The sequence below is a fragment of the Epinephelus fuscoguttatus genome, linkage group LG19 (genome assembly GCF_011397635.1).
Source record: "Epinephelus fuscoguttatus linkage group LG19, E.fuscoguttatus.final_Chr_v1".
Lineage (NCBI taxonomy): Eukaryota > Metazoa > Chordata > Actinopteri > Perciformes > Serranidae > Epinephelus > Epinephelus fuscoguttatus.
In genome coordinates this window covers 10,990,499-11,013,827 of record NC_064770.1, presented here as the reverse complement: position 1 = coordinate 11,013,827, position 23,329 = coordinate 10,990,499, and the positions used below count along the sequence as shown (strand labels likewise).

General features: G+C 40.6%; 1 protein-coding gene across 2 annotated transcripts in view; it reads left to right on the top strand.

The window, feature by feature from the left end:
• The first annotated feature begins 1,004 nt into the window (after positions 1-1,004).
• The window catches only part of LOC125878977 (protein shisa-6), a 101,962-nt gene continuing 79,637 nt past the window's right edge, over positions 1,005-23,329 (top strand). For both annotated transcript variants that reach the window (XM_049560529.1, XM_049560528.1), the window contains exons 1-5: positions 1,005-1,059; positions 1,576-2,500; positions 8,426-8,583; positions 16,148-16,243; positions 16,677-16,745. In XM_049560529.1, coding sequence (XP_049416486.1) covers positions 1,941-2,500; positions 8,426-8,583; positions 16,148-16,243; positions 16,677-16,745 — 883 coding nt within the window. In that variant the 5' untranslated portion in view covers positions 1,005-1,059; positions 1,576-1,940. The remainder of the gene's footprint in view (positions 1,060-1,575; positions 2,501-8,425; positions 8,584-16,147; positions 16,244-16,676; positions 16,746-23,329) is intronic.

Genomic DNA, 23,329 nt, shown 5'->3' with positions numbered 1-23,329 from the left:
ATGGTGGTAAAGAGACTTCAACACAATGGCAATCCATTCATAATATCAAAGTCAAATTTAAGACTAAAACTTATTAATGTCAGATCAAAATCAGCATTATTCTGACAGTTAAGTGAATTCTGAGAATTTTTTTTTGAAATTTTGCAAAATGTTTATGAAATCTGAGAATAAAGTCATATTTCTTTATAAAGCCACGTTTCACTAAAAGAACCAAAAGTTTGATGTTTAAGTCACAATTTTCAGAATTCTGAGAGTAAACTACATGCTTGAAATAAAGTCGACATTTAGTTGACATTTGTAGATAAATGTCTCTCAGAACAAACTCTGAGAAACCAAATCAATATTAAAGTCAAATTTCAGAAAAAATCTCAGAGTAAAAGTCAGAATTCTGTGCTTAATTTAAGAACTTCTTTTCCCTCATACAGCCTTTTCCATACATCCAGTAATACCTACTTTTACTTTGAAAACCAGACCAAAAATCCCAATTGGCACCAGACATTTTTAAGCAACCAAATCCCTTCCATCCCCCCCTCTGTACTTGCATGGCATTTGATTTATAATTCTAAAGTAAACCAGCTCAGGCATGTTTTCACATTTGCCTGACAACACCACACACACACACACACCGTGCACACTGCAACACAGAGGACGTGATTGGTGACTTGTGAGTGGATGCAGCTTGTGTGTGCACTGATGCGTAAATGTACACCAACAGCAGCGCCTCGCCTCTTACAGACAACTTCTAATACACTGTTATCTTTCAGCTTTTTTTCCACCTCCGCGAGTTATCGAGTGGAGCCTGGAGCCATATGACCGGAGCAGGGGTGGGAGATGCCGATTGATAATTAACTGAGGTACCTGAATCGGTGACGTGGGTGGAGGGTAGGGGGGGTGACGAGGAGAGAGAGGGAGAGAGAGAGAGAGTGAGGAGGAGAGAGAGAAAGAAGTGGAGGGAGGCGGGCCGGAGAGGAGAGAGAGGTCTTGCCTCTTGTCTTGCTGAGGCTCTTTGATTCAGTGGCAGTGGCTGAGACAACCCCGTTACCGGCCACCGTTAACCCGGTAAGTCCTCCTCATCTTCTCATCCTCTCTCTCTTTCATTTAATTCTTCAGTGTTTATCTCTCACAAGAAAAAAATAGAAGTTAATTCTCCGTTTCAACTCAGGAAGTCTAATAAAAGAAAGTTTATGCGTAAAATAAAGGCGAATGAGGCGAAAAAACGCTCCACAGCGGCACATTTTTCATCCCTCTGTAATTCAGAGCAGGACGTTGTATCTATTTTCTAGTTAAATCACCCGTTTAATGTCAGAAGTGAGATTATAACAGAGAAAAGGTCGAGCCTTTTTACTTTTTGATGCTGACGCGCTCCAGACAGCCAAACGGAAACTTGGGCGCTGTCCGTGGTGCTGACAGAGTTCGCAGCTTTACAGTCAGTGCAGTTATCAGTCATTTGTGACCCACATTTTCCTTTCCATCATGTCTGCTTATTGTTAAAGTTTCTAATTCTAATACTTGGCTTCACATCAAGTCGCGTTTTAACCAGCTAAATCCCGCTGTACATGTCCCTCTTCTCCACAGTGTAACTACCAGCTCCGATCATACTCAAGATCCACATCTCATGGTAAAGATTTCCCTAGAGGACATCGCGTCTTCTTCGCGTCTCTGCAGCCGAAATCAAAGAGGACATTTGCCCAAAGTAAACTTTTATAAGAACACAGATTCATACTGGATGACGGCAAAGTCAGAAGATGCTTTGTGTGTCTGATGAGCGCAAAATCTGCCAGTCAAAGTCCGTCAGTCAGAGCTTGGCACATGAAGGAGTACCTGTGATGAAGAAACCCGCAAGAAGCTCCACGCGGTAAGAAGTGGAAGAGTGCTGTTCAGAGAGAAAGATCAGACAGAGGAGAGTGGAGGCCAAAGAACAAACACCAGCGCGTCCTCAAATGATGGGGATAAAGCACCTTCTGCTTCTTTTGATTTACTTAGACCCGCTGAATGTCCTGTGCGCCGTCACCGCCAACAAAAAGAACAAAATCTCGAATAAGAGGACCCCAAAGTTGAAGGAGGTCAACGGCAGCACCACCGCGGTCCCGCTGGCCGCGGCCGTTCCGGGGAGGATCACCCAGGTCCAGGCTCCCACGGTCCAGCACGACACCTGCCTGGGCTACTACGACGTGAGCGGGCAGTACGACAAAGAGTTCAGCTGCAACAACACCGACCACCGCTTCTGTTGCGGCAGCTGTTTCCTGCGCTTCTGCTGCGCGGACCGGGGGAAGCGGCTGGAGCAGAAGAGCTGCACCAACTACAACACGCCGGACTGGATCAAAACCCAGCCCCCTTCACCGGCGCCAACAGGTGATACCTACGACCCGGAGCTGGACCAGACCAACACCACGGTGTACATCAGCTGCGGGGTCGTAGCGCTCGTCATTGCCATTGGGATTTCTGCTAAAGTTGCCTATGATAAAGCCACCAAGCCCCCTCAGGAAATGAATGTGCATAGGTAAGATTCTCCTTGTCATTTTTCATAGACGATGAAAAAGCTGAAAAAACAACATTATAAAATTTGTGCAGAGCAGATTTCATACCGTGAAAGATAAACAGTATGCCAGCCTTAAGCGAGCAAACAGATTTTGAGGATAAGCCCACCTTTATATTCCTGAAGCTTTACGTAAAGTGTGCTCACTGCATTACCAGCTTATCTTTTTAGTAAGAAACAGGTTGAATGTGAACTGCACACAGACAGACTGATATAAAGTGTAGAAAAATACTGTCACATAACACTGCATATATCTGCTGTCTGGCACTCATTTGAACACATTTTTCTGTGCAAGGGTGGACTGTAAAAACATGACTGTTGTTTCCCTCCAGTAACCTTAAAGTGAGAATCTATCCTGGTGACTCAACTGACTTACAGCAGCCTACGTAACTTACAGCCTCAATATCATGGGTTCAAACAGGCTCATGACCTTTAACATGTGCCATTACTCTCCTCCCGAGAGCCTCCCCCGTCAAAAAATGTCAAGATTGTATACCTTTCCACGGTACACATCCCATTCTGTGTCAATCCCAGGAGGGGGGACGGGTGGTATTCTGTGTCCGTTCAACCCCAGAGGGATAAAGTAAATGCCACTGAAAGCCATTATGAGAGATCACGTTCGCCCTGATGGGAGTGGTCTCCTCTACAAGGACTGTAATTTTTTAATGCTCAAGGCACCAGTAGTGGTCACTGAATTGTTCCATGAGCGTTAAGACAACATGAAAACAAATCCTCTGGCAATTGCTATATAGTGATGTTGGGAAGAGATGTCATGCAACATCTTAACCATATTGAATTACTGCTGTTATCTGTACTTGTGTCCTTAAACACACCTCCCACAAAGCCTTGTCTCAATAGACTTACGCTGCATCTTCTTTGTTGCCACAAATACAACTCCAATGACCAAATTAAGTGCATGATTTGGCATTTGAAAGACTGCTGGTCTCTTCACAAGCTACATGGTAGTGTAAAGTATGCTCTAAACTACAAATGGTGCCAGGAAATTTCAGTTTTGTTGGAGTGACATGAGCGTAGTGGTGCATTCAGGCATCATGAAAACACATCCTGTGGCCATTTCAGTCTCCAGCTGAACAGAATTGCTATATAGTGACGTTAGGAAGAGATGTAACGCAACGCTTTTACCACCCTCATCGTTCTGGCAGCATTCGTAAAACTTGGTTATTAGATTTAAAGTATTTCTTGATGATATTAAATATTCATGACAATCAAAGTTGAAGCTTCTTTCGGACTGTGTGGCTGATCAGATTTGATTGACTGATGCCTGAGAAACATAAGCAAGCAACCCCATAACTGTCAAATGGTGCTAAATTGTGATTGGTCTACAGGTATGTGACATCAACTTCTATCCGACTGAGCCCCGCCCATTTCAAACAAGTGACACAAGCACAGAAAACACACACACACACGCAAAATATCTTCAGGCTTGACTCATCCGAGTCCTGTAACTATAGCTGGTATGATTCAAATATTACTGAATTGAGAGAAAATTTATCCTCAGGTTTTTTCTCTGTTATTATTGATTAATTATCATTATTCAACCAAAAATACTACACCTTTGGTGGCTCTCACCTCTCAAATACGAGATTTTGATGTTTTTCTTTTGTCTTCCATTATAATAAACTGAAAATCTTTGTGGTTTTGGAGTGCTGCAAGCACAAAGCAAGCAATGTAAAGATGTCAGATTGGGCTGTAGGAGTCTATAATGGACAGCACTGTTACTTCTATAGCCCAAATGTTTAATCGATAATAGCCTAAAGCAAGATATGAGTTTTTAGATTTGTTGGGGATTAATACATTTTTTCTTTTATTTTTTTGAGGGGGGGGGGACTTCTCATAGGTCATGTATTCATGCTGGTCACTTGGGGTCCACCCACAATTCAAACCCAAGCCCTTGTAGCAGGTATTGAAAATGTATAAAAGTATAAATGGGTTTTTAATAGGGGTTAGGTCTGACTAAAATGCATGCATGTTTTCCACCCACTGGTCACTTAGTCATTGCTCTTATCCAAGAGTTATTTGAGTCACCTGCCATTAGCTGGAGTTCTGTCTGGACAGAGCAGAGGAGGACGTTTTGCGTTGATTTAAGGATATGAAAATAACTGAGCATTGTTATGCCTCGGTCATGAAACTTTGGCACCTGCTGCTTTGAAAATGTCAAAGGAGATTACTCAGCTTTCTGGAAAAAAAAGGAAAAAAAATTAGTGACAAGTTTTTGATGATAAAAAATGTCTAAATTCTAGCCCTGACAACAGAAAGGAGCTCTCCCAGTAGATCAGTTATAGATTAAATTTAAGCTCCAGTGATTGTTAGTAAGTGTCTCTTCAGAAGTTGGCACAGTCAGCTTTTAATATCCATAAGGACTCGTGAGACTTTATAACACAGTGTTTCATTTGAAACAACAAAAAGAACAACAAAGCTCATGATGCAGCACTTTTTCCATATCTGCTCTGAGAAATGAAGAGATGGTGAAGTTTATGTCTTCTTACTGCGCTGCAATCCTAGCCATAGGGCGTACTTTCAAGTGGATCTGCTTAATGCCACCACTTCAATACGAGCAGGGGCCATGAGAGTTTAGCGAGAGGTCGATTAAATGAGGAGGCATGGCTTGCTGGGTGCTCAATAGTGTTTTTTTTTTCTTTTTATGATTTGTTTATTTTCACCGACCATTTGGCACATAGAGCTGTCGTAATGATGTCTGCTGGAATAGACCTCAGAGCCTGGCAGCAGACATTCATGCTGACAGCCGTGACCAAAAAGAAGTAGTGGAACATGGGATTAGCTTTATATTTGGCAAGGGTCTGCTCCTAAAAAGTGGGTGCTTCTCTAATGTAATTTAGACTCCTACCTCTGTGACTGAGGGGAGGACTGTGAGCAGAATACTGAGCTGTTGGCAGACCTTTGCTGTTTGGTCGGTGACCTTCACCGAAACACAAGAAATGCAGAGTGAGAGCTAAAGCCAGTGGTTTGAACAGGCTGTATTGATCACCTTCTGCAGGGCAAACCGAGATGCAATTTATGCTGGCTAGGTGGTGAGAATAATGCTTTGTTCTGTGATTGCAGAACTGAGAAACTAAGTTAAAAGGCAAGATGATGGTGAATGGGCAAAAATAGCTGCACAATCACTAAAAGTTCAATTCAGAAGGGACAGAAAAGTGTAAAAGTTTATATGAGAAGTTTGCTATTACATTTTATTATCAGTCCATTTGAGCTCTATTGCAGAAATACTGGTATCAGCAAATATATTGGACAATAAAAGAAGAAGGATAGCAAAGCAGTGCCAAAGATATGTTCTAGGTTTCCAATGTCATTACATAGTTTGTCAATTAGAGAATAATAGCAAACAATGACAGTTTTAAGTTTTGTTGTGCTTTTGGTTAGACTGATTACTCCAACAAGTCCTTCAACCCAATGGTCCAAGGTATATGTTCATATCTCAGAATACGACCCACAGGCATATTTTCTAAATTAGCGCACCTGCTAGTGAATGACAGACTAGCTCGAATATCCGCTAACAGTTTTAAACAGCTGGGTAACATTATGAATCAGGGTTACTACAGGGTTAGGTTTAAGTAACAAATTCCTTTGTTAGGTCTTGAAAAAACATCATGGTTAGGCTTAAAATATGTATATTTGTCACTAAGGTGATGCAGAATATCTCAGATGACATATGTCACGTGAGGGATTTCATGTGACATATGTCATCTGGGATATATTGCATCACCTGGGACATACATCAACACCTTGTACGTTTCATTCAAAATAACTCTACATTGACTTTTGGTTTCATACGGGACACAAACAGAGGTCCTTGGAAGCTCACGGTTAAGTTTAGAGAAGTATCATAGATTGGCTTACTGTAATGTAATGTCACTTGACATATGTCACATGACATACATAACTAACATAGTATGTTCTGTATACTAGCAAACTACATCATTATTAAAATAACTCGATTGATTTTCGTTTCACATGGGTACATGGACATCGGGCTCCCAGGTGAAAGTCCAGTGCTGGTTTGACCCATCTGCCTCCCCTCCCTCCCATCCTAAGCCAACTTTCACACTCTTTATACTACGTCACCTGACTTCCTCCTTTGTTCCTGTAATACTAGTGGTCGCCACCAAGCAATGCACGTAAATATGGGGCATAATTTCTGCTTGTACAAACACCCTATGTGGTCATAGTTTGGAGGACAGTCTTGGTCACTCGGTCTAATCTTTAAAGGGTAAGGCTGGTGATATCCTATATTTTTGGTACTGTCAATAAATGTCAAGACAAAAAACAAAACCAACAATGTGTGAGTCCATTTCTGTCCGATTTCCCCATCCTGTCTGCATCCCTCAGGCCTATTTTGATTTCATTTTTTTGTCTTTTATTTTATCCCCAAAATAGCTTTTGTTTTTTAGCAAATGTTCATCAAACAAAAGGAAATCTTGTATTTTTTGGGACTACTTTTAGTAGCGGTTTAATCCACATTTGTTGCTCTAGTGAGTATTTGGGGCAGCAGGACGATGTATGTGGGACTGAGTCAGAATAAACTAGAGTGTGTATGTGTCTGTGGTAATGAAGGAATATGTTACCCAGTGCAATTGTGTGGCTGAAAGGTGTGTTTTTAATTGTTTTTGGACAACAATAAAGACCTATGGTACAGAGGACAAAGCTAAACCAGGCTTGGATACCCCCTCCACCCCAACACACAGAAAATACTTCTTAGAAGGGCCAATAAATGCTGGCTTCGGTCTTTTCATGGGCTTTCTTGACAGTATCAAAAATATGGAATATTGCTTACCCACTGTGTAAGAGCTTTGATTTACAACTGTTTTGTTCATAATGTTCATACCTTTCAGAGGACACACAATTATATTGTAATAGCAGACTCCTGTCCCTTTAAAAATCAGTTTAATTGAGGCGTTCCCCAAGGGTCCGTTCTTGGCCCACTGTTGTTTTCAGTTTACATGCTTCTCATTAGGATAGAGTGCAAAAAACAATGAGAATTGACCAATATATTGGTAACAGATGTTTCAAGCTATTATATGATTGTAGTAGTGTCAACACCAAAAATGTATTATTTATCAGGCTCTGTTAGGGTTATAAAAATTGACAGCATGTCTGACAAATGCTCCTGCTATTTCCAGGTGACTTGACAACAATCAGAAGTCTTTTGTACTTTTGTGGTTTTGTTTCCTAGGCCAGATATTAGTCTTTCTTATTAAAACATATACTGAAAGTTTGTCCTGCTCTTGCAAACTACAGAAGCTCCTGCTGCACACGACATAGCAGCCAACTGGGACAATGCAAAATCAGGTCGCCTCTGTCTGCGAAAAAGAAACGGCTAAAGTGTGCTCATCCTGGAAGGGAAATGCTATTAATATACTGTATATCTCCCAAAGTCACAGAGTTATGGAAAAGTGGAATGTGTGGTTGCTTTAGGTTGACATTGACACAGTTAAATTGCCCTTTCATTTCCTTTAAGAAAACGCAGCACCGGCACTCCATCTCACAGGCTGCCACTGTGCCTCCAAAAGTTGGAAATGGTGTTGTTGAAAAATTGCTTTTATTTTGTGGCTTCAAAGAAGAGACACTGACTTAACTCTTAATAAATGTGCCTTGAGCTCAAGTCCGGCACACATAATAGTTCCTGTCTGTACCTTGTGTACTGTGTTATTGAAAATCTAACTCCCCTGTGACTCAGGGTATAATTAGGATTTCCTCTATGCCTTGCTCCATACCTCTATGATTCAAATTGGAGCTGTAGCTAAATAAATTAGGAGGACCTGAAGGGGGGCGGTGTGGAGAAAAAAGGAAGTGTTTGGTAATTGGGAAAGGGAAACATTTCAATTAAATTTTTTTTTCATTGGTGTGATTCAGAGCCCTGGCAGACATTCTGAGGCAACAAGGACCAGTTCCAATATCTCAGTATGAACATGAAAACATTGCAGCAATTGATGGGTCACCCAAAGACGAGACGCCGGTCAGAACCTCGAAGAATCACTACACACCTGTTCATGCCAAGGCATCAAACCACGGTAGGTGACATTGCTCTGCTTTTATACAGAAGGCCAAATATCTCATGTGTAGCTTTCTCTGCATGTCCATTTAAAAAATCCCACTTTATGTTATTACGATGGTAAAGACCCCCTTCGCTTTCTTTAATCTTCTACAACATTTTTTGATTGACATCCACTGAAATAGATGGACGGACTGTGAATCTTAAGCTTTTCCCCTCAATCTTCCTTAAGAGGAAACACATAAGGAAATATATAGCGAATTAAATGCAAGGCTCTGGCTGAATTCTCATCTCCCTCACGCTGCGGCCCCATAAGCCTACTCAGCATTGGCTCAAAATTGAGATGCAAATTATCATCTTCTGCAGGAGACGCAAGCTTTTTGTCCAGAGATAATTCTGTCGTGCTACGCTGTTCCTCCTACTTTTATCCAGTCGGTCTCCAGATCCCTGCTCCAGGGATCAGCTCGTTTGCTAAGTGCCCTAGTACGATGTCCCAGATTCAACAGTGTTGTGTTTCACTCTTGTGTCACCCTGCCTCCACCCTCCTTTCCTCCACCACCACCACCATCCAACATGGAGGGAATGTGTCAGAGGAGAGCTGATACAGACTGTACTGAACTGCAGGATGTGAGCAACTTTTCTCACTTTCTGCAGCAGAATGACTTTTTAAACTTGTGTAAACAAGCTGCCCAGACATTAGGAGAAGCTGCTTTTGCCTTTGTTCTTCTACTATAGAAAAGTAGATGACTCCACACTTGGTCACCAATCTGGTCTTCAGTAATCTTCTCTTCATTGAATGCCTGCATTATTCAAAGTGTCATAGTTTTTATAGAAATCATGTCCTCTTTTCTGCTTTCCCAAGTTTCAGAACATAAATTGACATTTTGACATTTTAGTAGTGTTGCTGGACATTATAACCAAATCAGTGAGTTTATCTTTGAAGTAACAAACCACAAAGTATTTATCAAGGATATGATCACTTTTGCCAGTAGTCGTCGATGCAATAAATATTCAGCCTTCAATTAAAAGTTTTTATGGGATTCAAGACCAGAAAACCCAGGAATCCAGGAAGTTAAATGTTTGTTTGCAATAAGCAGGAGAAGGACCGGAAGAGTAGGTAACCAGAAAAAAGCATCCAGCCTGAACATTCAGAGGTGCCACAAAAAATGGATTATTAACCAGACAAAATAGGCAAATGAGCAGCTACCCCAGGGCACCAAACCTCTATGTTAATAAATCACCATTAATTTAGAGGAAATTGAATTTATTGCAAATTTGCTTAATAATCCTGCATGCACCAGTAAAGCATATTATGAACTTGATGATAAGGGACCATGATATGCAGCACCTGCAGTATTACTGGTTGTTAAAGGCCCATCTTGCAAGCTAAAGGAGCCCTGGGTTATAAAAATCTAAATAAACAATGTACCAAATAAATTAAGTTTTGAATTCCACCCCTCCAAAGCATCCACATAAAACCTTGCTGCAAAGACATTTTTTTATTTCTTTTTCCAGTGTCTGAAATGTGTCCGCATGATTTGTGACATTTTTTGCTCATCTTTTTTGAAGTGCTGCAGCATTTTTATCAGCAGCAGCAAAGTGTCTGAACTTTGAACACATCTCAGAGGAGGTATGGGGCATACAGGGCAGAACAGGCTTTTTTATTCAAACTTATTACATGGCCTTTTAGATTTGTGTTCTTTGGCCTGGCGCTAATATCTGTACAGTCTCATTTTTTAACTTATTGTACTGGTCGTTGTAGGCTACGGTGCTGAGAGAGTAAGCAACATTTGTCTGTGTGATTCACAAAGCCACACATTATTATTTTGTTCATAATATTGAATGCCCACAGAAAATATGTCTTAATTGCCCAACCTGTGTCATAGCAGCCTGCTATTGTTTGCTGCGTGAACAGAAGCAGGACGTCACAGTGCAGGGGTGAATGCTTTTAAAGGGAGAAGGCATCAGAGAGGAGGGTGGAGGGTGTCCAAGCAGGGATGGAGACACTCCAGGGAAGACATGATTCAGATTTCTATGACAAATTCATGACGGTGGTGTGAATTTAAAAAAGATGACTTTGTTCTTTTATCGGTGTAGAAATGGTCAAAGCTCATTATATTTGTAATACAGCTTCTGGGTATGAAATATTTAGCTCAAGCTGTTGTTGGGCTTCTCTAAGTGTTACTATTGAAATTTTCCAGTATAAACTCTTTGCACTGGAACATACTACTGCTACTACGGTACCTTTTATTAATGTGTGGCTGCATGTGTGTTCCTGTGGTTTTGTGCACATGCATGTTCAATAAGGTGTATCATTTTATTTGTGTCAGTGGTCTGCTTGTGTGAGTTTGTGCCCCATATCCATAGATAGGGAAATAAATAGATAAATGCATGAATCAGTCCTCATGTGGACTGATAGTCTATTAACTGAAACTTGATTCATTTTTGTCATCTCCCATAGGTAACCCCCCCCCTTCTCTTTTTTCACTGATGCCAGAGGGTTACAATATGCAGATGATGTCTCTGTTTTTAAAAGAATAAAAGTTAGTATATTGTAAAAGCAGAAAGGAAAACTAGCACAATTTTGACCTTCACACTTTATTTTTAGTGCTTACTTTTTATTCTTTATTGCTGAGTAGCACAGCTTGTTTATATTTATTTGGTTTCAGCTCCATAGATAGCTAGATAGACAGCTGGATAACTGGCCACTTAGAAAAATCTTGGTATGACCTTTTATGATTGAAGACATCAAGGTTAAATCAATTTTCACAGATTCAGAATTTCTTTTGCCCTTGAGGTATTCAATAAATATATAGGTTAAGTAAATAAAACACTTTATATAAAGAAAGTACAGGTATCCAATCAATATTCCATCTTCAAATCCCTCTGTGAAAGGTACAGTTCACCTCAGTGGGAGCAGTGGTCATGTTTTCTTTACAATATCTACTTTCATGGTGTTATTCACTGAGGTGACGGAAAAGTGGTTGGGAAAAGAAAAATGGTCTATGATCCACATCTAGTTTATAAGATGGCCCTTATAAGGGAAGCCAGCAGCTACAGCAATTCTTTGGTCTGAAACCATCTCCTGGGTCACAGCGACAGATCAAAGTTAATGAGAATAAAGATAGATTTGAATAGATTTTTTTGATGTAGTAGCATAAAGGAGTCTAAAATATATTGGTGCTGTCAGGAGCCTCACTCAATTGATGGTGTCCTGTCTGTAGCTCACTCTCTCTGTGCAATCCTTTTTATCACTCCTTTTTATACACTCTATAAGTGATAAAATAAAAATTACAATTAAGCCAAAGAGAGCAGTTTTAAAGCATTCCTACCAAATAGGAAAGTATTAGCCCAAGGGGAAAAACAATAAAAGGAGGCTGATGGCATGCAGCAATGGTGGATTTCTGGATTTCAACTCAAAGCATCAGCAATATACCATGTGAACTCATCCCACTCGATGTTCCAGAAGAGATATTATACCTAGATGAGATGCTGATGAAGTGTGTCTTGGGGTATGGATAGTACCTCTCCAGAACTGTCCTTGAGTGGGCATTATCACTTCAATTTCCCTGAGTTCTGTTCTCTCATTTTTGTGCTCTAAAGTTTCTATGGTGCTGTGAAAATAGGCGACAAATGTCTTCCACACTTTGCAGACAGAATGGAATCATCTCGAAGGACACTCATGGCAACTGGGTTCATTTGAGTGCTAAAACCCTGCAGAAGTTGACTATGAAATGGCAGGAGACCAACTTTGGGATGATTTTTTTCAAAGAATGGCGTCATGATGCTGATGAGTCTAGATGTCTCAGTCTGCTTGTAGAGTTACGATTACAGACTGTGCCTGCATTTATTCAACTGAAGTCAAAACAATTTACACTCTGTGAATCATCTCATCTAACTCAGCAAGAAAATAAGAATTTGTTCTTAATGACTTTCCTGGATAAATAAAGGTTAAATAAAAAAGCAAAAAAAAGAAAATGAACATGCATTTTGTTTACCAAAATGTCAGACTATTCTTTTGTGATTTCCCTTTATTGGAGCTAAGTGGCCCCAGCCATGAAATACAACCCGAGACCAAAAGAACTCAAAAGTATGTGGAGAGCAAAGTATCCTCAAGCTTTGTATGATATCTACAAGGTTAATGCCCAACAAACGATAATGTACCTGTATACTCAACATAAAGTTACGTAGGTTAGGCTAAGGCATGTAAAGTTCTGTTGGTTAGGTTTAGGAAAAGAAACAGAGTGACGACGTACCTTAAAATAACTCAAAGTTCACTTGGTTTCACATGGTCCTGAACACCAGTCTACTGGGGGAAAGTCCTGTGCTGTCTGACCCATCCATCAACACAACGTACCTCCTTTCATGAACTTTCAGGCTTTATACTACTTCCTTCTTTACTCCGATCAGCTTATTACTTACTTACTTACTTACTTACTTACTACTATTATTGTCACGTGATTGCAGCCTTCTTGATTACATGGGTTCCACACAAATTGTGGTTCATCACTATTTGTAGGTGTATATATACAAACAGTGCATGAGAACACCCTGGTGGAGGGAGGTGTTTTATAGTTCAATAAAATCATTCCATCTGTTGATGAAAATTGTGATTGTATGGTTAGTAGACCTTAACAGTTAACAGTCATTTATGTTCAATCTAATGACATTTCCCTAAAGGTTAATTCAAATATAGTCTTAGTGGGCAGAAGTTCGCTGCATAGATCAGCCTCTCATTGGGTGGAACGAGCCACCCGCTGAAGTCCTGCCCTACCACCTCTGGTTGTGTAGCAGTTTTCAACCGTTTTCAACACGTCCTTTACTAACTTTTGCGGTGTTTGATCTTGCGGGGATGTAGCCATTTTTCTGCCATGGTTCGCGTCCTGTAGGTGATATTTTTGTGGGCGTGTTACACCAAAACCTGTTTCCCCCGGCAATATTTTTGCAAGCGCACCATTGCTGTGGCACCGCCCAGAACGATTGTGATTGGTTGAAAGAAATACAAGCAGCCAGAGCGTTTTTTTTCTCCAATCTTAAAGTGAAAGTCAGCCCAGCCAGACCTTTCTTTTCTTGGTGAGCGAGACTAATTCAAATACTACTTTGTAAACTTCACTTTTATCAGGAGATTTAAGTTTCCATCTCTGAACTAAAGCACTTCCCCCTGCATTCATGAATACAGTGTGTGATGAAAAACTTTAATATTGTGGTTATTCTCTATAAGAACCGTTAGGTCTTTTTTCATTATGCAGTGTAGATAAGGCAATTTCGAGGCACATTTCCAGAGATAATAAGGGGCTATAGGTTTGTCCTACCACATGGGAGCAATTCATATCACAGTCAGCATCTCCAGCTACCTGCTTTCAGCTCCATGGTGCCGTCCTTGGAGCATGTGGAGGTTATGAATCATCAGCATTTCACCGTGGGAGACATCACACAGATATACTCTACTGTATCATCTACATAGACACAACACTGTGCTGTTAAAAATCACAAAATGCAGGGAAATATGTTTATAACTTTCTTCGTTTATTTATTTCTTAGAAGGTCCCAAATCAACAACGAGCGCGTCAGTAATCAGTTTATAGTCATCCTCTGGGTTTAATAAAATGAAACAAACATGCTGTGTTGCTCTGGCTTGAGTGCCAAACCTTGGTGCGATGAAGACCAGGCCTAATGGTCCCAGGTGTTTCTTCTCATTATGATAATCTGAAATGCTGTTCGATACCAGCTTCCCGAGGGCCAGAGGTCTGAGTGATGTTATTGACTTGGAAGTGGTTCCTCGGAGAAAGAGGCATTTAACGGTTTGCTGGCTAATATAGAGTTGGAAAAGAGAGGTGAGGTTTTATAAACCAACTTTTTTGTTGGTTTGTTTTTTGTTCTTTTTGCTGTTTGTGTTGACATTACATTCTTTTATTTCTTCTTAAGACTTGTCTGTGATTGACAGGACAATTGAAAGCTGTCAGGGTGCTAGCAGGCACCTTGCCTTGCTCCTTTGTGTTCAGGCCACACTCTCAATTACAGCACTGGTCTGGAGCAGAATTAACAGTGATGTGGTACAAATTGCATTACGGAGTGGTCTTTTAACACAGGGGAAATCCAGAAGAGTGGATACCTGAGGTGTACTGGCATCCTCAAAGAAGGGGGGCTTAAATCCTGTCTAAAACCAAGTGTGTCCAACTGCAATCACCATCCTCTGAGGAGCCAAAAACACCGCAATTTTATCTTAAATTAAATGTAATATTTCACTTACTGCGGAGAAAGAGAAGGGGGTTTGATAAATGGATGATATAAAAGTTCTGAAACCTGCAGACTGCATCACTGGCATCCTTAAGTGATACATATTGACGAGCTGATGATCCCACCTGAGAGTCAGTTGTGCCATTTTAGCCCTGTTTAGTATTCTTGTCATCCATGGCTACTTCTTTATAAAATGGCAGATATGACTGGGGAGTTGAGTACAGATCCTCCTTATTGTTAAGGCCAGTCACAGCATTTACAATGGTGATATTTTGCAGTGAATTGTGATGGAACAGCCACAATCAGTGGATTTGCTAGTGAGGTGAGATAAATACATTTTTGCATTGAATTTAACTTTGTGCCATTGACCATTATCAAACTGTCCTCTTGACAGTGCTGACCTTTGAGGAAACAGAGAGCTGGATACTTTAAAATGGCAGAAGCTATTGTTGCTCAGTACTGAGAAAATAAAAAGAATCTCAAGGCTGTTGTTACCTTCTAGCACTAACATGTTCCTATTATGTTGCTGGTGTCTTAGCCATTGGCTCATGAGCTGTATTAGCTCAGTAACTGGTGCAATGCCATTGTTCCAATGGCTAAAAATTCTAACGCTCCATTATTCCGAAATATGTCACATTGGACCGAAAGCCCGTTTGTCCGAGAGCTCATTACAGGAAAAATAAACGCCATTGATTCAAAGTCCCGTTTCTATGGTAATACACATTCATTGCAGTTGATTTCAGTTTCCCAGCAGCATTTTAGCCACCAATCCTGCTTGTTTTTAGTGATCTTTTGTAGTGTTACTCAGAGGTGTTTGAGCCACTGATCCTGGGTGTTTTTACTGATCCTTTGTAGCATTTCTCAGCGGCATTTGAGACACCAATCTAGATATTATTACTGCCCCTTTGCAGCGTTTCCCAGTGGCATTTCAGCCAAGAGTCTTTTTGTGCCTAAACCTAACCATGCACATTCACTGCAGTGATATTGAGAAATGTATCGGCTACAAAATAATGTACAAATAAAGCATTTTTTCAGGCATTTGAGTTGTTTAACTGCAGGAAATGTGTATTTTCAAAGAAATGGGACTTCAGAGAAATGGGCTTTTGCTCCAATGGGACATTTTTCATACTGGGTTGTCAGAACAAGAAGCAGCCCCCCCAATAACTAGTTCTGCTAGCAGTCTGTGTCACCAAGCCTCTAGCACCAGCTATTTCACAACACACAGATGAATTACACTGTACCACTTTCTGGTGTGACTACAACTTTATGCAAAGAGAACATCAAGCCCTACTGTCCTCAGATAGTTTTCTGTAATATTAATTTCTCACAATTTTTTGTCTCGTCAGGGCACTATGGCAAAGAAAACCTGCGCAGTGGAGGTCAAGACATGCACAACTTCATCTCCTCTGGGTTTGTGACACTCGGACGAGGCCACTTGAAAGGTAAAGTCCATGCTCATTACATGTTCTTTTTATCCCCCAGTGCCCTGAAAACCTGGCTCAGAATAATAATCATTTCACTCATAAAGCCACTGTGTCATGCTGTCGTTCTCTTTCTGCCAAACAAGTATGCACAGGACCGTGCAGTAAAAAAACAAATAATGTGCCTGTGACTTTTGTTCCAGCTCAGTGGAAGTTGGACATTACAACACATAATGGCTTGAAGTGACATCTTGCAAAGTCCACACACACATTTATTATCTGTGATTAAATCCACACTTCCAATGACAAAGTAACACTTCCGCCAGTGTGAAGGCAGCACGGCACAGTAGTAGATTCCCCCACTATTGTACTCCTTTAGAGCTTTAATGAATCCGAAGCTGTGTTGGAGTGAGAATGAGCTGTAAACAAGAGGCCCGTTGTCGTGTTTTTACAGCGCAGCACTCCATAGATGAATCGGGGCAGATGTCCTGGCAGGGCGATCTGGACATCCCCATGTCCTACGGTATGTTCTCCAAATGTTTCGCTTTCTGCCAGAGAAAAAGCCACACAACCTGCTTTCTGCTCGCACCTGATATGAAAAGTCACTCACTCACTCACACACACACACACACACACAGACACACACACACACACACACACACACACACAGAAGCAGTGGAGTGCCCTTGGCCGATAATCACAGCTCAGTCATTGGGTGCAGAGTGCCAGAGTTGTGATATTTTATTTATTTTGTTTTGTTGGTGGTTAAAATATTTCCACTGGTTGTTTAACGAGGTATGAATGAATGTAATGGGCATACAGTCATACAGTTTATTACTTTATTATGACTTTTATAGACAGGTGAAGGTGTCAGACATTGACACATTAAAAGTGTGAGTCTCGGCAGCTGATAAACACTTAGGTGTCTGCAAGGTAAGTGAAAAGTCTGATTTAGTTACTGTTGGATTGATTTACATTTATTCATTTATGACGGTGTATTTTCTGTGTAATCATCAACCACAGTGTGGGTCTGATGTTGATTTCTTTTTCCTTGATCTTCGGGCATATATAGTTTCTGTTCAGCCATGTGTGACAGTTCCTCTGTTTGTTGTAAAGGCCTTCACTAGAGTGAGAAAGCATTTTAATGAATCAGAATCCAGATTTAACAGTGATTCATCAGTCTGTGTTGTAGATCTACAAAAACACCTCATCCACTTGTAATGGAGAAAAAGCCATAAATATGTGCATGGTTTTGACTTCCCCTGGGTCTCCCCCTTTTTTCTGTAAAATGAATGTATACACTTTTTTTGTAGCTTCTGTGTCAGATCAGGTTCATCATTTTGGACCCATGAAGACCTCTAGTTTATTGCACACAGGTTACTTTACTATTGCTGCTGTATGTGACATAAATATCCAGAGAATGCTGCACCGAAAGCTGTTTCTCCGTAAGAGGTGTATTTTATTGAATCAATGATTGTAACCTGACAGCTTTATTTTGGAGTCTTTGTGATATAGAGCGACAATTTCTGCAAGTAGAAGTTTTGCAGTGGAAATGGGTTTGCTGGATCATAAAATATGTCTGGTGCTACTGAAAAGGAAAAGACTTCTAAGCCTTTCTTCAACTTGCTCCACGTTGTCTTAACCATCAGCAATCTCTTCCAGCACACATAACTCAAAGTGACCAAACACAGTTCTTGTGGTCGCCACCTGGTTTCTCTGCAGCCTCTAAACCCTTAAGTATAGTTACATTTACATGTGTGCTCACTTTGTTGCTATGCTGTAACCTCTTAGCACACAAACACTGCATATATCACCTCATGATACCAAATAAGTGTGTTCTCCATTGATAATTTGCAGGTGAGAAGGCATCTTGGTTAAAGTCAGGTTAAATATGGATACAAAATCTACAATATCTAGACTCTATAACCTTATTTGCAAGGACTAGTATTACCCAGAGACCTCTAGTAATTTGTTATAATTGCGGAGGTTGGCTGCGATCTAAATCCCATGCCATGAGAATCTGCCATGTCCATAATTTGTAAAGTAAAAATTCCACCACAAATGATCTGCCATAAAGGGCCAAACACAGATGACATGTGACAATAATAGTGTCATGCACATTGGTATTACCCATTTTAAATGTTTTTTTTTTCTATTAAGGAAGCGTCAGTAGTGGTTGTGAGCGTTATCGACAGGCGCTCATGCCACTATGACTAGTATATTTAGAATACCATTATCAGCTATTAAACAGCTGTTAACAAAAACTTAAGGTTTCTTTATGTTTCAACAACACTGTGGATAACGTGCAGTTTAGACACAAAAAAAACACAAAAATTTTTTACTGTTAAAAAAAGATTATTTTTAGCTTCAAACCAGTCCAATCTCCAGAATAAATACTGGCACTGTAAATGTCTGCAAACCACATATGTGTAACATTTGTACATCATTATGTAGCTGATAGATTGACACTTTACTTTTTGGCAGTCTTGTGCTTTATGTATGACTATGTTTAGTAATAAAAACACTTGGTTATGAATTGTAATAGATCATGTTTTGGCTTAGAATACCTGGTTTTGGTTTTAAAATCCCTGCTGGAAATGCAGCGATGAAAACAGACCTACGTTTGGGGGAAAAACCAATTACATTTTGATGGTCAAAGGTCAAGGTCACTGTGACCTTGTCTCTCATTCTTGTGAAGGCAGTATCTCGAGAGGGAACTTTTTCAAATTTTGGACAAACCTTCACTTGGTCTCAACAATGAACTTATACATTTTGGTGGTCAAAGGTCAAGGTCACTGTGACCTTGCAGTCATCTCATTCTCATGAATGTAATGTTTCAAGAGGGTCTTGAAGGACTTTCCTCAAATTTTGCACAAATGTCCACCTGGACTCAAAAATGAACTGATTAGAATTTAGTGGTCAAGGGTAAAATTTCAAGGTCGCTGTGACTTCACAAAACATGTTTTTGGCCAAAACTCAAATAAAATGGCAGAAGCTATTGTTGCTCAGTACTGAGAAAATAAAAAGAATCTCAAGGCTGTTGTTACCTTCTAGCACTAACATGTTCCTACTATGTTGCTGGTGTCTTAGCCATTGGCTCATGAGCTGTATTAGCTCAGTAACTGGTGCAATAATGATGAGATTTTACACTAATGTTTAAGGATAAAATGGTAAAGTGATGACATCATATATCAATAACTCCAAGGTCATCTTCACTGTGACATCATAATGTTCTGCAAAAACACTTTTCTGGACATTACTCAATATCATATGATATCTCAGGGACAGAAGGGGAGAGATTGTCAGATACTGCATTGGTGACACTAATCCCGGGTACCCACCTTGAAATTGTGCTGCTTGTATAGATCTTCTGTGTTGCTGGGGGAAAGATGTATAAGCATCCATGCTTTCACAGACATGGATATACTGTAGCTGCAATTTGATTAGTTTGTAGAGGCATTCAATCACAAGGTAGTAATTTTTTTTTTTTTTTTTTTTGCAAGGTTTGTGTTTTGTTACGCAGAGCCTTGACATGATTGTCAGTGATGTCAGTAAATTTAGGGAAGATACAGACTTTGCTTATCCCGTTGAAATGTGCCACATGAACTACGGACAACAGCATTTCTGTCTCTGCTCTCTAATGTGTTGGAAAGTATTTAACCAGTTTCATAAAAGGACAACAAAACTGTAGAATGTATAGGTAATTCTGTTTCAGTATTATATATTTGTCAAGAACTAAAGTCATGTGGCTCGAGAAGACTTTTAGTGTTTAGTGAGGCAAATCTAAGGACACCTATACCCCTAAAAATACCTGCTCTGCTGCTGGTGATGAATTGACTGACATTCATTGTCTGTGACATATTTTAGTGACTCAACCCTGAAGCCAAATGACTATCACACACTGAAGAAAGCCTAACAGAAACATCTGTGTTTATTCAACTGTGCTGGAAATTGAAACTGAAAAAAAAGCTCTTGCACTTCCCAGATTAATTCCAAGTTTCAAACAAACAAAAATTTAGGCAGTAAGGAAACCAACTGACAAAACTGAAAGTATGTACATTTTGTAGGTTTGTATTATCTTTTGGAGTGAGCAACACACTTTTGGGTTAAACACATATTTGTAAGAACTAGATGGATGTTTAAACAGCTGCAACTAAAGACCAATATTTTAAAAGGGCGTCTGAGGCAGCGACCCTCTCCTGACTGACTGTACCCGTCACCCTCTCGCTGCACCTATTAGGTGACACGCTTTAGTGGCCTGATGGCGGTAGCTGTCACTTCAAAGCGGAGGTCCTGTCAGCTTCCGTCGTACATGTCTTAGTTTAACAGCTGGCTATCAGCAGGCTCTCTATCCCCCCCCCCCCTCACACACACACGTGCACCTCCTGTTCAGGGGAAGCAGACTGACAGATGTGCACCATGTCACCGCTGACTGCATCCTGCCCCCGCTCCAACGCTGCTGTACAGACACCTCATATCTCATTTCTCTGATAGATAACATCTATGGCAAACATATCTGCACAGGTCATCTGACTCCCCTGCCCCCTGGGTACATCATTCTGATTTTATCTGAAGAGGTGGAAAATGGTTAACTGCTGCAGTATTTGAGTAAATGTACATAGGTACTGTTTTGAGATGCTTTGATTTTAGGGAAATTTTGTACTTTTTACACACTTTTTCCTTCTTCATTTCCTTCTGGCTTCCAATTTTCCTCTAATTCATTATTTTATTTTATTGCTTTCCTTGCTTTCTCCCCTCCTTTGTTCTTTTCCTTCTTCCCCTCTTCTTTTCTTCCTTTGTTTCCCTCCTTTCCTTTCACTCTTTTTACATCAAATCGTACAATACATCCAACACTAAGTCCCGACTTTAGGGCACTTTTGTATTTTTACACAGAACTAAACAACAGCGGCATCGTGCTGCTCCAGTGTGTGATTTCAGACAGCATCCTGACATGGCAGAAACAAAAGATGTGTGACAGGCGTGACATTTTACACAACAGCATTGGCCTCTAGTGTGACATATAACACAGGCATCAGCTGGCTTTCTAAACAATAACAATTGCATTAACATGGCAATAACAATCATTTACCATCGCTGTTATATGGCGGCTGATCTGGTCCTCAGCTCAGAGGGTCAGAAGCTCCCGGACCTCATTGTTTTCCCAATTTGAAGACATTTTTGACAGCTGTTCTTTTTCTTTGAGTTAGCTACTAACTGCTATCAGCTACTTTTTAAATCTCCTGCAGTGGGTTGCACACAAAACATGTCCTGCCAGCTGTTCCATTTATACAGAGGTTGTTTCGGTGCTGTTACTACCTACCACTCTGTCCTCCCATTCTGTGGTGGCATAGTGGCGTATAATTCGTGCCTGGAAGAGGCAGTGTAAAAAGGGCTTTTGAATAATCCCTTCTTCCTTGCCCCCTCCCTCACTGCCTTGCATGATTCCTTCCTTCTTACGTGATGTCTTTCTTTTCAACCTCCTTTCCTTTTCCTTCCTTACACACTTTCCTTATTTTGTCTATGCATTCTTACCTCCTTACTTCCCTCCTTCCTTCCTCTCTCCTATCTTCCCTTCTGTTCATCCTTAATCTCCTCTGTCCCTTGTACTTTCCTGATTGTCTCTCTCTTTCTTTTCTTCTTTAACTGCTCAGAAACAAACAAAAAATCCACAAAACTGAAGATATGATTGTTTTTCACCCAACGGGAGAACCACAGAACACTGCACCAGCACTTTTATTTGGTCCATTTGTTGATAAAATATTTGAATTCATGACTTGAATTTGTAAAAGAGTATTTCTGTATTGCGGTACATGTACTTACATTAAAAGCTTTGAGTGGCAGCCCGCTCCAGCTGCGCTTATTTGCATTTCAAATGTTAGACGCTGTAGACAAACAAAACATTTACAATAATTCCTTCAAAATCCACTGTTTTCCAAGACAAAGCACGTCTGAGCATGCGAGGCTATGACCTCAAATTCGACCATGTGTGTAACATTTCATTGTTTGCGTGGGAGCGCCATAGTGAAAGGGACAGTACAAACAGTACAGAATCGAATGTACGTCAGAGCTAACAAGCTGCTAAACAAAGCTCCAAGTAATGTTGTCATTAATATTCATGCAACTGTGATATAACACGGCACTCGTGCTTTGTGTGGATCCACGCAGGCACACAAGCACCGCTGGTCTACCTGCTGGAGTATTGGAGTGTGCGAGGACAGTGCCAAGGCTATAAGGGATAGATTTATGTCTGATATCAGTGAGTGTTGTGGGAGAATGGTGTGTTCACTGTCCCTGTCTGTCCGTCTCTATTCACTGTGATGGATTGTCTGCAGTGAAGCGGCCATTTAACAGCTCTGGACCGCAGTGAGTTTATCCTGATGGAAGGCAAGCGGCTGTCTCACAGTAGATGTTCAAACAGATGAGATTCCTCAACCTGAATGAAACCTGTGCAATGATCAAAAGTGGTTGAGATGCTTTATGTTTGAGATTCATATCTGCTTCCTGATCTGGCAAGAAAAGAAGAATTATTTTCTACACAAACCACTGCATGTTCTGCATCTTTTACCAGGGGCGGACTGGCATTGAAAAGCTGTCTGGAAATTTGCTGTCAAGCTGCTCCAATTGGGTACACCCAATTCACGCTGACATATGCTTGTCGATCAACAAATCTCCATGGTCAACACAGTCCACAATAAAACAGTTGTACTCCATATACTGCCAGTCATAAATGCATTCAAGTTGCCCAGATCAAGCTGACAGAAAGAGCTAGCAATGGACTTGGCAAAGTTAGTGGAAGGATACGAGTGACTGCATCCAGTTTTCAAAATAAGATGTTAACAAAGGGTATTTAATGCCAGGGTTGGGGAAAAACAGACCAGCCCTCACAAGACCGTCCCACTGGGAAAATTTCTCAACTTTCCGAAGGCTAGTCCATGCCTGACTTTTACCCATGATCACAATGTTTCTCTGACCTTAACCAGAAAGTTTTGGTAGCTAAAACAGAACCAACCTTAACCATAAATGTGGCTCATATGAATTGTTTTTGTAAAAACATATAGCCAAGACATAGTGAAAAGCTCCCATTACAACTTCCCAGCCCCCATGGTC